We start from the raw sequence: 15,898 nt of genomic DNA, 5'->3' as shown, positions 1-15,898 counted from the left end.
TCCTAATTGTTTACTGGTGGTTAACTCTGTCATAAATATAAAGGGAAGGGTAAACACCTTTAAAATCCCTCCTGGCCAGAGGAAAATCCTTTCACCTGTAAAGCTAGGATAACCTCGCTGGCACCTGACCAAAATGACCAATGAGGAGACAAGATACCCTCAAAGCTGGAGAGGGGGAGAAACAAAGGCTCTCTCTCTCTGCGTGATGTTTTTCCCAGGAACAGAAAAGAAATAGAGTCTTAGAACTTAGTAAGTAATCTAGCTAGATATGCGTTAGATTCTGTTTTATTTACATGGCTGATAAAATAAGCTGTGCTGGATGGTATGTATATTCCTGTTTTTGTCTTTTTGTAACTTAAGGTTTTGCCTAGAGGGATTCTCTATGTTTTGAATCTGATTACCCTGTAAGGTATTTACCATCCTGATTTTACAGAGGTGATTCTTTTACCTTTTCTTTAATTAAAATTCTTCTTTTAAGAACCTGATTGCTTTTTCATTGTTGTTAAGATCCAAGGGTTTGTGTCTGTGTTCACCTATGCAAATTGGTGAGGATTTTTATCAAGCCTTCCCCAGGAAAGGGGATGTAGGGTTTGGGGAGGATTTTGGGGGGAAAGACGTTTCCAAGCGGGCTCTTTCCCTGTTATATATTTGTTATACACTTGGTGTTGGCAGCAATAAAGTCCAAGGACAAAAGGTAAAATAGTTTGTACCTTGGGGAAGTTTTAACCTAAGCTGGTAAAAATAAGCTTAGGGGGTTTTCGTGCAGGTCCCCATATCTGTATCCTAGAGTTCGGAGTGGGGAAGGAACCTTGACCAACTCGATTTTTGGCTCCTTTGGTGAATGGAGGTCTGATCTTCTCTGCTTCTTTCCCCATACCGGAGGAGGGGATTTGTGTTGACTTCCAGAAGCAATGTCCAGAGGGGTGCTCTTCACCCATGCCAAAGTACTCAGTGGCTGCCATGATTGGGAAGGTTCAGAAGGTGGATGCAGGGGAGCCTCCATGACAATGTGATGCAGTCTCATCTCTGTCCTTTTTCATTCAGGGTTTGAAGTCCCTGCAAATCTGGCAGTGATCTTGAATGTCACCCTCACTTAGGCCCTTCAGGCAGGTGGAATGAGGGTCACACATCGGCACAGATTTCTTGCAGCTGGCACAAGGCTTAAAACCCAGACACCAATGCATACTGGGTGTCAGTGCCCTGTGAATAAGAGGGAACGAACTCTGCAGGAAAAATAACAAAGAATACTTACGCTAATCTAATACTAACGAATACCACTAAATGAACTATTCACAGAGAGGAAGAGAATTGCCCTGAAAAGGGAGAAACTTGCAGTAGCGAGCCAATGCACTCAGATTACCAATCACAGGAGGTAAGAAGGAATGCGGGCAGGGGAAGAAGGTCTGGGGAAGTTCTGCCCTTTATACCATTGTGCAGCAGTATGAGGTGACTGAGGGTGCACACTTTACCCTGATGGGTACCACCAAAGGAAAAATCTCCAACTCTGGAGCACTGGCCATGCACTACTTGAAGTGGAATGGACATGTGCCATCACTTCAAGAACAGATACTGAACAGGTTTGTAAAAGTTTTTTCCTAAGGCCCAGTCCAGTACCTTATCTACTTCACTAGCCTTCCTCCATTCCCCACAAAATACTCCAAAGACCTGACATAAACTGATCTTTTTAAAATATCAGCTATCAGGCTGAAATTTTCTTGATCTCGGGAAAACAAAATAATCCTTCAGACCACGCAGTGTCAGTATTTCATTTGCCTGTTAGCAGAGGAAGAGATTTTCTGCAAAATAGTAAAATGTGATTTATAAAAACAAATGATAGGGTGCTCTAACAGACCTCTGGTGCCTGCGATTAGTTTTTACTTAGTTTTTAATAATCTGATTACAGTTCACATTAATAATGGCCCTTGAAGTCTTTAATTTGAGGACTTCAATAGCTCAGACGTACGTGAGAGGTTTATTGCAGGAGTGGGTGGGTGAGATTCTGTGGCCTGCATTGTGCAGGAGGTCAGACTAGATGATCATAATGGTCCTTTCTGACTTTAATATCTATGAATCTATGAGCGTGGCTAGTTTAGCTGCATACTCAAATCTACCGTGGGTTTATTTTGAAGGTGAGGGTTGCAGAGTCCGTATTGAATGAGGCAGGCAGGTGTCTGCATGAGGCTTTCCCTCATTGTAAATGTGGAACAAGCTGCTGCATTGGTTTCTAGCTAAACATTCCAGATAAGGGATGTATTTTTTCTTTAATAAAATAAGTATAGAAAAATTACATTAAAGTACATTAAGATATTATTCAGGTTGCATAATTAAGCATACAAAAATCAGGAAACCCTAAAATTAAGGTTGCAATCCTTAGCTACGCTCACTTGTGTATTTGGTATTATTTAGTTTCTAATGACTTAATTGAAGAATATTTGATAGCACAATATAGTATGCACTCTTTTTCTGTGGCCAAGGTGTGTATGTTAAAACAAGTTATAGGATCTCTGTCTTTACTATGTGTCATTTATATTAATTACTTTCATGGATTTGATGTACACAGATTTGAAGAAGCTGCTTCACAAGTATTTAAAGTTTTTTTTTTAGAAGAAAAAATGCATGATAATGTATTGTAATCCTGAGAAATATTCAGATAAATGTCAGTGTTTCTGCAATAATCAAGTTTTTGTAACAGTTGTGCAAAGTCAAAGTGGCTCTGTGTAGCATCACTACATACCAGTCCAACAAACTGAAAAATACTCCAGTGGAAGTGACCCGTTAAATGTACTAGAACTGATTTTAAAAATGCTTAAATATTTTCAAAATGTCTATAAAACATATGCATATCATGGAAAAGATTACTTTTAAAAAGAGGATACACAAAATAACCAAAAGTTTTCGTAATTACCTACTGTTTTGGTACTTTCTTACTCAGTCTAGTGGTTTTGCACTGCCTTTTCTATTGCCAACATGTTGAGCAATTTAGATTTTATATAAACTATGCAGAATATTATCAACTAAAAAAGCAATAATAAAATATGTCAAATATCTGAATAAAATAGCTAATATTGAGGCAAGGAGGAAACCAATGATTGGGAGAAAAAGTGATTAAAATATTTACGGTTACAGAACATCTGGAATAGAAGCATGTTTTAAAATCTAGTTAGAAGATTTTCCCTGTTTTTGTCCATTGTCAATCTGTTATAGTTTTAAAGTTCTCCTGTATTATTAATGAGCCGGGTAGACAATTTTTAATCATACATAGGATAGAAAAAACTCAGTCAAGGTACAAATAACACTGTTGCATTGTGACAGAACTAAAAGCAAAGAAGTCACAAAGCACTACTGATTTTTTTTAAAAAAGGATGTTCAGGGATATTCTAACAAAAGTGAAAGCTGCCATTTTGTTTCTTTAATAGTATGAATCTGATGAACAGGAGAAGAGTGCCTATCAAGAGTATGACAGTGACAGTGATGTTCCTGAGGAGCTGAAAAGAGATTATGTGGATGAGCAGACAGGAGATGCCCCTGTAAAAAGGTAAACGTACAATTATTTGTCTTTTTCTATCTCTTGCTCTGTGCTTTTTAACTTTTCCTTTCTATTAAAAAGAAAAGGAGTACTTGTGGCACCTTAGAGACTAACAAATTTATTAGAGCATACGCTTTCGTGAGCTACAGCTCGTTTCATCGGATGCATGCAGTGGAAAATACAGTGGGGAGATTTATATACACAGAGAACATGAAATAATGGGTGTTACCATGCACACTGTAACAAGAATGATCAGGTAGGGTGAGCTATTACCAGCAGGAGAGCGGAGGGGTGGGGGGGAACCTTTTGTAGTGATAATCAAGGTGGGCCATTTCCAGCAGTTGACAAGATTGTGTGAGGAACAGTGGGGGTTGGGGGGGGAATAGTTTTACTTTGTGTAATGACACATCCACTCCCAGTCTTTATTCAAGCCTAAATTAATTGTATCCAGTTTGCAAATTAATTCCAATTCAGCAGTCTCTCCTTGAAGTTTTTTTTGTTGAAGAATTGCCACTTTTAGGTCTGTAATCGAGTGCCCAAAGAGATTGAAATGTTCTCCAACTGGTTTTTGAATGTTATAATTTTTGACTTCTGATTTGTGTCCATTTATTCTTTTACGTAGAGACGGACTAGTTTGGCCAATGTACATGGCAGAGGGGCATTGCTCGCACATGATGGCATATATCACATTGATATATGTGCAGGTGAATGAGCCTCTCATAGTGTGTCTGATGTGATTAGGTCCTATGATGGTGTCCCCTGAAGAGATTTGTGTTACACAGTTGGCAACAGGCTTTGTTGCAAGGTTTGGTTCCTGGGTTAGTGGTTTTGGTGTGTGGTTGCTGGAGAGTATTTGCTTCAGGTTGGGGGCTGTCTGTAAGCAAGGACTGGCCTGTCTGCCAAGATCTGTGAGAGTGATGGGTCGTCCTTCAGGATGGGTTGTAGATCCTTGATGATGCGTTGGAGAGGTTTTAGTTGGGGGCTGAAGGTGATGGCTAGTGGCGTTCTCTTATTTTCTTTGTTGAGCCTGTGCTTTCGATGTCTCTGACTCAAGGAATGTTTCCAACACACCTCTGAACAACATACTAACCCACAGAGACCTTCCTACCAAGACTACAAAAAGAAGGATTCTGGGTGGACTCCACATGAAGGTCAAAAGAACAGACTGGACGTCTACATAGAGTGCTTCCGCTGACGTGCACGGGCTGAAATTGTGGGAAAGCAGCATCACTTGCCCCATAACCTCAGCCGTGCAGAACACAATACCATCCACAGCCTCAGAAACAACTCTGAGATCATAATCAAAAAGGCTGACAAAGGAGGTGCTGTCGTCATCATGAATAGGTCGGAATATGAACAAGAGGCTACTAGGCAGCTCTCCAACACCACTTTCTATAAGCCTTTACCCTCTGATCCCACTGAGGGTTACCAAAAGAAACTACACTATCTGCTCAAGAAACTCCCTGAAACAGCACAAGAACAAATCTGCACAGACAGACCCCTAGAACCCCGACCAGGGGTATTCTATCTGCAATCCAAGATCCATAAACCTGGAAATCCTGGACACCCCATCATCTCGGGCATTGGCACCCTGACAGCAGGATCATCAGTCTCTGTAGTCTCCCTCCTGAGGCCCTACGCTACGAGCACTCCCAGCTATCTTCGAGACACCACTGGCTTCCTGAGGAAACTACAATCCATTGGTGATCTTCCTGAAAACACCATCCTGGCCACTATGGATGTAGAAGCCCTCTACACCAACATTCCACACAAAGATGGACTACAAGCCGTCAGGAGCAGTATCCCCGATAATGCCATGGCAAACCTGGTGGCTGAACTTTTTGATTTTGTCCTCACCCATAACTATTTCACATTTGGGGACAATGTATATCTTCAAATCAGCGGCACTGCTATGGGTACCTGCTTGACCCCACAGTATGCCAACATTTTTATGGCTGACTTAGAACAACGCTTCCTCAGCTCTCGTCCCCTAATGCCCCTACTCTACTTGCGCTACATTGATGACATCTTCATCATCTGGACCCATGGAAAAGAAGCCCTTGAGGAATTCCACCATGATTTCAACAATTTCCATCCCACCATCAATCTCAGCCTGGACCAGTCCACACAAGAGATCCACTTCCTGGACATTGCAGTGCTAATAAGCGATGGTCACATAAACACCACCCTATACCAGAAACCTACTGACCACTATTTCTACCTACATGCCTCCAGCTTTCATCCAGACCACACCACACGATCCATTGTCTACAGCCAAGCTCTACGATACAACCGCATTTACTCCAACCCCTCAGACAGAGACAAATACCTACAAGATCTCTATCATGCATTCCTACAACTACAATACCTACCTGATAAAGTGAAGAAACAGATTGACAGAGCCAGAAGAGTACCCAGAAGTTACCTACTATAGGACAGGTCCAACAAAGAAAATAACAGAACGCCACTAGCCATCATCTTCAGTCCCCAACTAAAACCTCTCCAATGCATCATCAAGGATCTACAACCTATCCTGAAGGACAACTCATCACTCTCAGAGATCTTGGGAGACAGGCCAATCCTTGCTTATAGACAGCCCCCCAACCTGAAGCAAATGCTCACGAGCAACCACACACCACACAACAGAACCACTAACCCAGGAATCTATCCTTGCAACAAAGCCCGTTGTCAACTTTGTCCGCATATCTATTCAGGGGACACCATCATAGGGCCTTGTCAAAGTTCCTTCCACACTCTGAACTCTAGGGTACAGATTTGGGGACCTGTATGAAAGACCCCCTAAGCTTATTCATACCAGCTTAGGTTAAAAACTTCCCCAAGGTACAAACTTTGCCTTGTCCTTGAACCCTATGCTGCCACCACCAAGCATGTTATACAAAGAACAGGGAAAGAGCCCACTTGGAGACGTCTTCCCCCCAAGCCCTACACCCCCTTTCCTGGGGAAGGCTTGATAAAAATCCTCACCAATTTGCATAGGTGAACACAGACCCAAAGCCTTATATCTTAAGAACAACGAAAAAGCAATCAGATTCTTAAAAAAACAATTTTAATTAAAGAAAAAGTAAAAGAATCAGGATGGTAAATATCTTACAGGGTAATCAGATTCAAAACATAGAGAATCCCTCCAGGCAAAACCTTAAATTACAAAAGGACACAAAACCAGGAATATACATTCCATTCAGCACAGCTATTTTACCAGCCATTAAACAAAAGAAAATCTAACACATTTCTAGCTACATTACTTATTAACTTTTTACAAAAAGAAAAGGAGTACTTGTGGCACCTTAGAGACTAACAAATTTATTAGAGCATAAGCTTTCGTGAGCTACAGCTCACTTCATCGAGCTGTAGCTCACGAAAGCTTATGCTCTAATAAATTTGTTAGTCTCTAAGGTGCCACAAGTACTCCTTTTCTTTTTGCGAATACAGACTAACATGGCTGCTACTCTGAAACCTAACTTTTTACAGGAGTTCTGTAGAGCATTCCTGATACGTTCCTGGCAAAAGCATCACACAGACAGATAGACAGCCTTCACCCCCCCCCCAGCTTTGAAAGCATCTTGTCTCCTCATTGGTCATTTTGGTCAGGTTCCAGCGAGGTTATCTTAGCTTCTTAACCCTTTACAGGTGAAAGGGTTTTGCCTCTTGCCAGTAGGGTTTTTATAGTTCTGTATACAGAAAGGTGGTTATCCTTCCCTTTCTATTTGACAGGCCTAATCACACCAGCCACACTATCAGAGGCTCGTTCACCTGCACATCTATCAATGTGATATATGCCATCATGTGCGAGCAATGTCCCTCTGCCATGTACATTGGCCAAACTGAACAGTCCCAACGTAGAAGAATAAATGGACACAAATCAGACGTCAAGAATTATAACATTCAAAAACCAGTCAGAGAACACTGAGGTAGACCATGTGTTATGCCAGTCGTATAGGACTCAGGGATCTTGAAAGGTGTATTGTGGAGGGTTTTAATCATTGTAGCAATGGAGATATGTCTGCAAGTTTTGTATCTGTTCTGGCAGGGTCTGGTGCCTCTCTGAGTTGGTGTCTTGGTCCGTGGGGAGCTTGCTTCTGATGATGAGATCGGAGAGGATGAGAGGTTATTTGAAGGTTAGAAGAGCGGATTTAAGAAAGATTTCTTTTGGGATGGGGTCCCCATTGAGTCTGGGTTTTAATTGTTTGATGATAGCTCATATGGATTCCACTGTGGGATGGTAGGTGACAACTAGGGTTGTGCGGTCAGAGAGGGTTTTATTTAATAGAGCTCCACCACAACTTCAACAGCCACCACCAACTATCCATTAAACTCTCTCTGGAACTCTCCCACACTAGCATCAACTTCCTGGACACCACAATCAGCTTCAGCATTGGATTCCTACAGACAACCATATACAAGAAACCAAGGATCACCACAGCTGCCTTCATATATGCACTAACCACCCAAAACACACCAAGAAATCTGTTATCTATAGCCAGGCACTCGGATACTACAGAGTATGTTCCAAGGAGAAAGTCCAGGATATACACCTTAGCTCACTCAAAACTGCCTTCACCAAACAAGAACACTTCATCAAAGAAGTAGATTGCATTGTGCAATGGGCTACCCAATATCCCAAGAGAACCTACTTCAATACAGAAATAAAATGCAGCGATCTGTAACCCACTAATTCTCCTTTTTGTCCTACAACTACAGGGGTGTTAATGTTCTCTGTGTGTATATATAAATCTCCCCACTGTATTTTCCACCAAATGCATCCGATGAAGTGAGCTGTAGCTCACGAAAGCTTATGCTCAAATAAATTTGTTAGTCTCTAAGGTGCCACAAGTACTCCTTTTCTTTTTGCGAATACTGTCTCATAGAATATCAGGGTTGGAAGGGACCTCAAGAGATCATCTAGTCCAACCCCCTGCTCAAAGCAGGACCAATCCCCAATTTTTGCCCCAGATTTCTAAATGGCCACCTCAAGGATTGAACTCACAACCCTGGGTTTAACAGACCAATGCATACAGACTAACACGGCTGCTACTCTGAAAGGGGTGTTAATGGGCCACTTCAACTTGAATGGTCCCTTATAATATGTGCTCATTGCTTATGCTAACCTGTCTGTTTGACCATGTATTTAGCTGTGACACTCTGAGTACATTTCACAGACCTGAAGAAGAGTCCTGTGTAGTGTGAAAGCTTGCCTCTCTCACCAGTGGAAATTGGTCCAGTAAAACATATTGCCTCACTCAGCTTGTCTCTCGGCATTATCTGAGAAAGAAACAGTGAATGGATAGGTTTAGAAAGAAGATAAGGAAAGAAGAGAAGTATAGATTAATAGAGCATTGTACATTAACTGAGGGCTTGATCCCACAATTTTTATCATGGAGGTAACTCCTGTTCAATCAATGATAATTGTGCAAAGAGAGATGGCTGCAACGTTGGATGCTCAGTTTCAATTTTGGACCAAACCAGTCAACTTTTAAGTGCTGTAGAATTCCTTTGTATGTATTCAGTGAAATGCTTCCATAGATCAAATGTATCCATTTATAATTTCAAACACTTTAGTATCACTTACTGTTTTTATTGTGCCAACTCTGTATAATCTAAAAGAAAACAAAATACTAATTTGTCCTTCCCCTGGCACTGACCAAGATGGAAATTAATTCATACTCACTAAAACAAAAAAGTATTATTTTTTGAAAGGCTTGCAGGGAAAGTCATTTTCAGGTAAAATTAAAATATTCTTAGTGCAGTTTTACAAAAAAGATATATTCCTATATCATCCTTGAAACTAAGCATGTGTGCAAAACAGAGGCAACAGGCTACTAAAGGGGAATCAAACTAAGTAGCCGCATATACATCTAAATCAGGGGTTCTCAAACTGGGGGTCGGGACCCCTCAGGGGGTCAGGAGGTTATTATGGGGGGGTCGCGAGCTGTCAGCCTCCACCCCAAACCTTGCTTTCCATCCAGCATGTCTGATGGTGTTAAATATATAAAAAAGTGTTTTTAATTTATAAGGGTGTGACGGGTTAGATACAGAAACCCCCTGGGAGCTGCCACCTGATGTGCCAAGACTACTTCTGCCCCTGCTTTCCTGCTCAGACAGCTTAGGACTTCAGTGCCCTGCCTGGTTTGAGCCAGACCCACTAGCCTGCTGCAAACCCAGACCCAAGTCTGAACCATGTCTCCTAACAGCTGTGGGCTTAACTGAAAGCAGTTTACAGAAGTGTGCCTGTCTGTAACACTCAGATGCCCAACTTCCAGTGGGGTCCAAACCCTAAATAAATCTGCTTTACCCTGTATAAAGCTTATACAGGGTAAACTCATAAATTGTTCACCCTCTATAACACTGTCAGAGAGATATGTACAGCTGTTCTCCCCCCCCCCGTATTAATACATACTCTGGATTAATTAATAAGTAAAAAGTGATTTTATTAAATAAAGAAAGTAGGATTTAAGTGGTTCCAAATAGTAACAGACAAAACAAAGTAAATTACCAAGCAAAATAAAATAAAACACGCCAGTCTAAGTGTAGTACAGTAATAAAAACTGAATACAGATAAAATCTCGCCCTTAGAGATGTTTCAATAAGTTTTCTTTCACAGATTGGAGCTGGACACCTTCCTAGTCTGGGCACAGTCCTTTTCCCTGGGCACAGCCCTTGTTCCAGCTCAGGTGGTAGCTAGGGGATTCTTCATGATGGCTGCCCCCCTTGTTCTGTTCCACTTGTATATCTTTTGCATAAGGTGGGAATCCTTTGTCCCTCTGGGTTCCCACCCCTCCTTCTCAGTGGAAAAGCACCAGGTTAAAGATGGATTCCAGTTCAGATGACATGATCACATGTCCTGTGAGACCCCAAATCTTCATTCCTCCCAGCCTGACTCACAGGAAGGCCTGCCTGCAAACGGAGCCATCCACAGTTAATTGTCCTGATTGATGGGAGCCATCAAGATTCCAAACCACCGTTAATGGCCCACACTTTGCATAACTACAGTAGGCCCTCAGAATTATATTTCATATTTCTAGTTTCAGATACGAGAGTGATACATTTATATAAATAGGATGACCACACTCAGTAGATTATAAACTTTGTACTGATACCTTACAAGAGACCTTTTGCATGAAACATATTTTAGTTACATTATATTCACTCTCTATATATAGAGTGCGTCACAGGGGGGTCTCAGTCAGAGGTTTGCTATGTGAAAGGGATCACCAGTACAAAAGTTTGAGAACCACTGATCTAAATGTATTTTGGTTGTGAAATTCTTAATGCATTTTTCAGGAGTGACATATATTATTTTGACAGGTTTCAGAGTAGCAGTCGTGTTGGTCTGTATCCGCAAAAAGAAAATAAAAAAGTACTTGTGGCACCTTAGAGACTAACAAATTTATTTGAGCATAAGCTTTTGTGAGCTACAGCTCACTTCAGCAGATGCGAGAATCAGCTAGACTAGAAATCAAGAGTTCCTGTCTCTAGTCCTGTGTTCAGTAAACTAGACTGTCTCTTTTTCTAAACATGTCTACATGCCCTAATCCAGTTGTATATTGGCATAAATGTATTTGGCATAAGTACATGGCTAGACCTGAAATGCATGTTGTACAACGTCATACTTTTTTTCCAGTTACATTTTTACACTGTTAGACATACCTGCATAATTACTTTTTTTTAATTAAGTGTTTCTCGAGAAACCCTGAGGAGCAGGAAGCGATCAGATTATAATCTCAACAAGGTGATTGCACCCATCCTAACAAACACTACACTGAATGTAATAAGACTTGTTGGTAAGTAGAATGGTTTCATGGCTTTTCTATATATATCTGAATATCATTGAAAATATATTGGTTGGATTTCAAAACATTGTAAAAATCCATATAGTAGAAACCCTTACTCATTTTACCTTTACCTTAGTTAATTTTATCTTCCTGAAAATGTTAATTCTTAAACTGACTTTTGGTCATAAGACAACTAATGTGCATATTATGGGATAGTATATGAATTTTGAATAAGATTAATCACATTCCTTCACATAAAAAGGGCACAGTAGAAATCTGTTTTTCACAGTTATTCTGATGGATTTATTTTTTTATTTAAAAGCAACCTGGTTGCAAAATAGAGCTTGATTTATTTTTTTCTTCTTCAAATGCGCACACATGATCTATATTTACCTCATGATTTACCACTAAGAGAGATGTGAACTGTTGCTTGAAAGGCTAATTCTGACCATATAGGATCATAGAATGTAGGGCTGGAGGAGACCTTGAAGTCATCAAGTCAGCCCCCTACACTGTTGTAGGACCAGGTAAAGCTAAACCACCCCTGACAGATGTGTGTCAAACTTGTTTTTAAAACTTCTAGTGATAGAGATTCCACAACTTCCATTGGAAGTGTATTCTAGAGCTTAACTACCAGGTTAGAAAGTTTTTTCTAATATATAATTTAAATTGCCCTTGCGGCAGATTAAGCCCATTACTACTTTTCCTACCTTCTGTGGACATGGAGAACAATTGATCAGTCTTCTCTTTATAACAGCCCTTAACATATTTTGAAGACTGTTATCAAGTCCCCCTTTGGTCATCTTTTCTCAAGACTAAATATGTCCAGTTTTTTAAATCTTTCTTCATAGGTGTCAGGTTTTCTAAACCCTTTATAATTTTTGTTGGTCTCCACTGGACACTCTCCAATTTGTCCATATCTTTCTTAAAATGTGGCACCTAGAACTGGACACAATTCCCCAGCTGAGGCCTCACCAGTGCCAAGAAGACTGGGACAATTACATATGATACTCCTGTAAATATACCCCACGATATTAGACTTTCTTGCAACTGCATCACATTGTTGACCCATGTTCAATTTGTGATCTACTGTAACCCCCAGATCCTCTTCAGCAGTACTCCCATTTAACCAGTTTTCCCCCATTTTGTAGCTGTGCATTTGATTTTTTTTCTTTCTATGTGTAGTATGTTGCACTTGTCTTTATTTAATTTCAGACCAATTGTTGAATTCAGACCAATTCTCCAATTTGTCAAGGTCATTTTGAATTCTAATCCTGTCCTCAAAAGCAACACTCCCAGCCTGGTGTCATCTGTAAATTTTATAAGCATACTCTCCACTCCATTATGTAAGTCATTAATGTAAATATTGAGTAGTACCGGACGGAGGGGACCCTGCTTGATAAGTCTCCCCAGTTTAACTGGGAACCCTTGATAACTACTCTTTGAGCATGGTCTTTCAACGATTTGTGCACCTACCTTTATAGTAGTTTCATCTAGAGCACGTTTCCTGAGTTTGCTTCTGAGAATGGCATTTGGGACTTCTTCAAAAGCCTTTACTAAAATCAAGATATATCGCATCTACTGCTTCCCCATCATCTACTAGGCCAGTAACCATGCTGGTTATTCCTTATAACCCTATTATCGTCTAGATGCTTACAAACTGATAGTTTAATAATTTGTTCCTGTATCTTTTTAGATATTGATGTTAGAGCTGATAGACCTCTGATTCTCTGGGTCCTCTTTGTTTCCCTTTTTAAAGAAACGAACTATGTTTGCCCTTCTCCTTTGTACGGGGATCTCAGCCATACTCCAGGAGTTCTCAAAGAAAATTGCTAATGGTTCTGAGACTGCTTCAGCTAGTTCCTTAAGTACTCTAGGATGAATGTCATTAAGCCCTGCTGACCTGATTATATCTAACTTATCTAAATATTCTTGAACCTTTTCTTTTCCTATTTTGGCTTACATTCCTTCACCCTTGTTGTTAATTTTAATTGTGGTGAGTATCTGGTCACCATTAACCTTGTTAATGAAGACTGAAGCAAAACAGGCATTAAGCACCTCAGCTTTCTTGATGTCATCATTTATTAGCTCCTCTTTCCCGATAAGCAGAGATCCTATGCTTTTCTTTGTCTTTCTCTTGCTCCTAATCTATTTTAAACCCCACCTTTTTATTTCCTTTAATGTTCCTTGCTAGGTTTAGCCTTTCTGATTTTGTTCCTACATGCTTATGTTATTCTTTTATACTCCTTAGCAATTTGTCCATGTTTCTGTTTTATAGGATTCCTTTTTGATTTTCAGGTCATTAAAGAGCTCCTCATGGAACCATATTGGTTGAGCCCTACCAAATTCGCTATTCTTCCCGTCTTTCCTTAGTATTGAGATACTTTGCAGTTGTGCCTTTAATATTGTCTCCTTGAGAAACTGCCAGCTGTCCTGAATTCCTTTTTCCTTTAGATTTTTTCCCATGGGTCCTTACCTATCAGTTCTCTGTATTTGTTAAAGTCTGCTTTTTTGAAGTCCTTTGGCCTTATTTTGCTTTTCTCACTCCTTCCTTTGGATCATGAAATCTCTCATTTCATGATCTTTCACCCAAATTGCCTTCCACCTTCAAAGACACTACCATTTCCTCACTGTTTGTTACAATCAAGTCTAAAATGGCTGTCCCTCTGGTTACTTCCTTACCTTTCTGGAACAAAAACTTTGTCCCCAGTACATTCCAAGAACTTATTGGAAATTTTGTGTTTTGCCATATTAGTTTTCCAACAGATGTCTGGGTTGAAGTCTTCCAGATCTTCTGTTTTGGATATTTTTGTTATTTGTTTTAGAAATGCCTCATCCACCTTCTTTTCCTGATTTGGTGCTCTGTAATAGACCCCCATCACAATGTCAGCCCTATTTTTTTTACCCCTTTTATCATTGTGCGGAGAGACTCAGCTGGTCTTCCTCCCACCTGCTTCTGGTCCTCAGAACAAGTGTTTATATTTTTGATGTATAATGCAACACCTCCTCCCTTTTTACCTTACCTGCCTTCCTGAACAAACTATACCCTGCTCTACCAGTATTCCAGTCATGAGACTTATCCCACCAACGTCATAAAACATTTATTAATAGAAAAGTGTATTATTTTTCTATCTGTATCTACACAAAACCAGCCAATTAATTATTATTCAAACTGTTTCATCTTGGGCAAATCCTAGAAAATCTTAGCCCTGAAGGTGTAAGAAGAACAGCTAAAAATATCGATATAAATGGAAATATGTATTCAGTCTTAATTTTAGGGTATTAGTTCCCCCTTTTAATAATAGTAAATGTAGCATAATATTCCTTTTAAAAAGTAATGAAGTATTAATATCAAGAGATAGCATTACAGTGATTTGCTACTTAATCTAAATCTTAACTGTGAAGTATGGGGAAATTTGGGATTATGTGCATATTGTGTGGGATGTAGAATAGCAAAATGTGTACTACTGATGTATTACTGTAAGACTGTTTTCTGAAGATGTTTTTGGGACTTTGTTACAAATATTTTTTTTTTGAGAGAAAGCTTTCCATAATATGGAAATTTCTTTTGCTGTGGTAGAGGAATACAGTTAAATTATTTTGTGTAGAAATTCATTTTTAATATGAATGCTTGCCAGTTTTCTCTCTCAAAATGTCATTAGGATTTTTTACCATATAGACTTGGAAAATATGCTTGACAGTTTGATTTATGTTATGCACTGTTATGACTCATCTTCTAGGGAACTGATGTACAAACTAATCACCTGCGAGTATGTATTGATCCAGTGGATGAGTCTCTGGACAATCTCTGTGAACAAATTGCTAGTCACTTCAGGTGTCTGTTTTATTTGAAGAAAATTTAGAGTTAGGTCAACAAATCTGGCCTTAATTTACTGCACTTTAAGCCCCTCTCTCTTTTTTTCTTGTGAGTGTTTGGAGGTGTTGTCTGGATTTGCTCTTGTGGATTCCAGCCAAAGTCTTAAAGTTGCATAAACTTCATTTTCATCATTCTTTGTTTTTTTCCCTTCTGGAATAATATTTAATTTGAATGGTTAAAACCATTAAGCAATGTTTTATACAAGTTCTGTAGCAGCTACTAAAGGGTGAACCTGTTTGGCTGTGTTAGTTGTTCCTTATATTTGTAACTATTTACTAAGATAAGAGAAGATCACGTGGCCAACAGCCTTGACCCTTTAGTTTTCTTCACTTTTTTTTCTTTTCCGGAACCATCTCTCCAAAGATAAGAGTGACCAGACATCCCGTTTTTAAAGGGACAGTCCCATATTTAAGTCCTCCTGCAGATATCCTGACTTTTTCTTAAAAACGGGCAAATGTCCCATATTTATTGTTTCCCCCTCATCAGTATTGGCGGGTCCTGTTGCTGGCCAGATCCCTGCTTGCCAGCCACCTGTCCACCAGCAGTGAGTGGGAGGGGGTCCAGTGGCCAGCAATAGGGTGGGTGTGCAAGGCTAGTGGCGAGGTGAAGATGCAGCATGTGGGGCTGGCTGCTCCCCCTGCTGGTCCATCAGCACAGCCCCCGCTGTGAGCCAGCTCTCGGCCAGCAGGGCCCTGCCCCCTCATC

General features: G+C 40.1%; 1 protein-coding gene across 9 annotated transcripts in view; it reads left to right on the top strand.

Moving 5' to 3' along the window:
* The window catches only part of VPS50 (VPS50 subunit of EARP/GARPII complex), a 185,539-nt gene that overhangs the window by 104,079 nt on the left and 65,562 nt on the right, over positions 1 to 15,898 (top strand). For all 9 annotated transcript variants that reach the window (XM_038389581.2, XM_038389579.2, XM_038389583.2 and 6 more), the window contains 2 exons: positions 3,417 to 3,535; positions 11,219 to 11,325. In XM_038389581.2, the coding sequence (XP_038245509.1) occupies positions 3,417 to 3,535; positions 11,219 to 11,325 (226 nt within the window). The remainder of the gene's footprint in view (positions 1 to 3,416; positions 3,536 to 11,218; positions 11,326 to 15,898) is intronic.

The sequence above is a fragment of the Dermochelys coriacea genome, chromosome 2 (assembly GCF_009764565.3).
Source record: "Dermochelys coriacea isolate rDerCor1 chromosome 2, rDerCor1.pri.v4, whole genome shotgun sequence".
NCBI lineage: Eukaryota > Metazoa > Chordata > Testudines > Dermochelyidae > Dermochelys > Dermochelys coriacea.
This window is presented reverse-complemented; position numbering and strand designations above follow the sequence as displayed.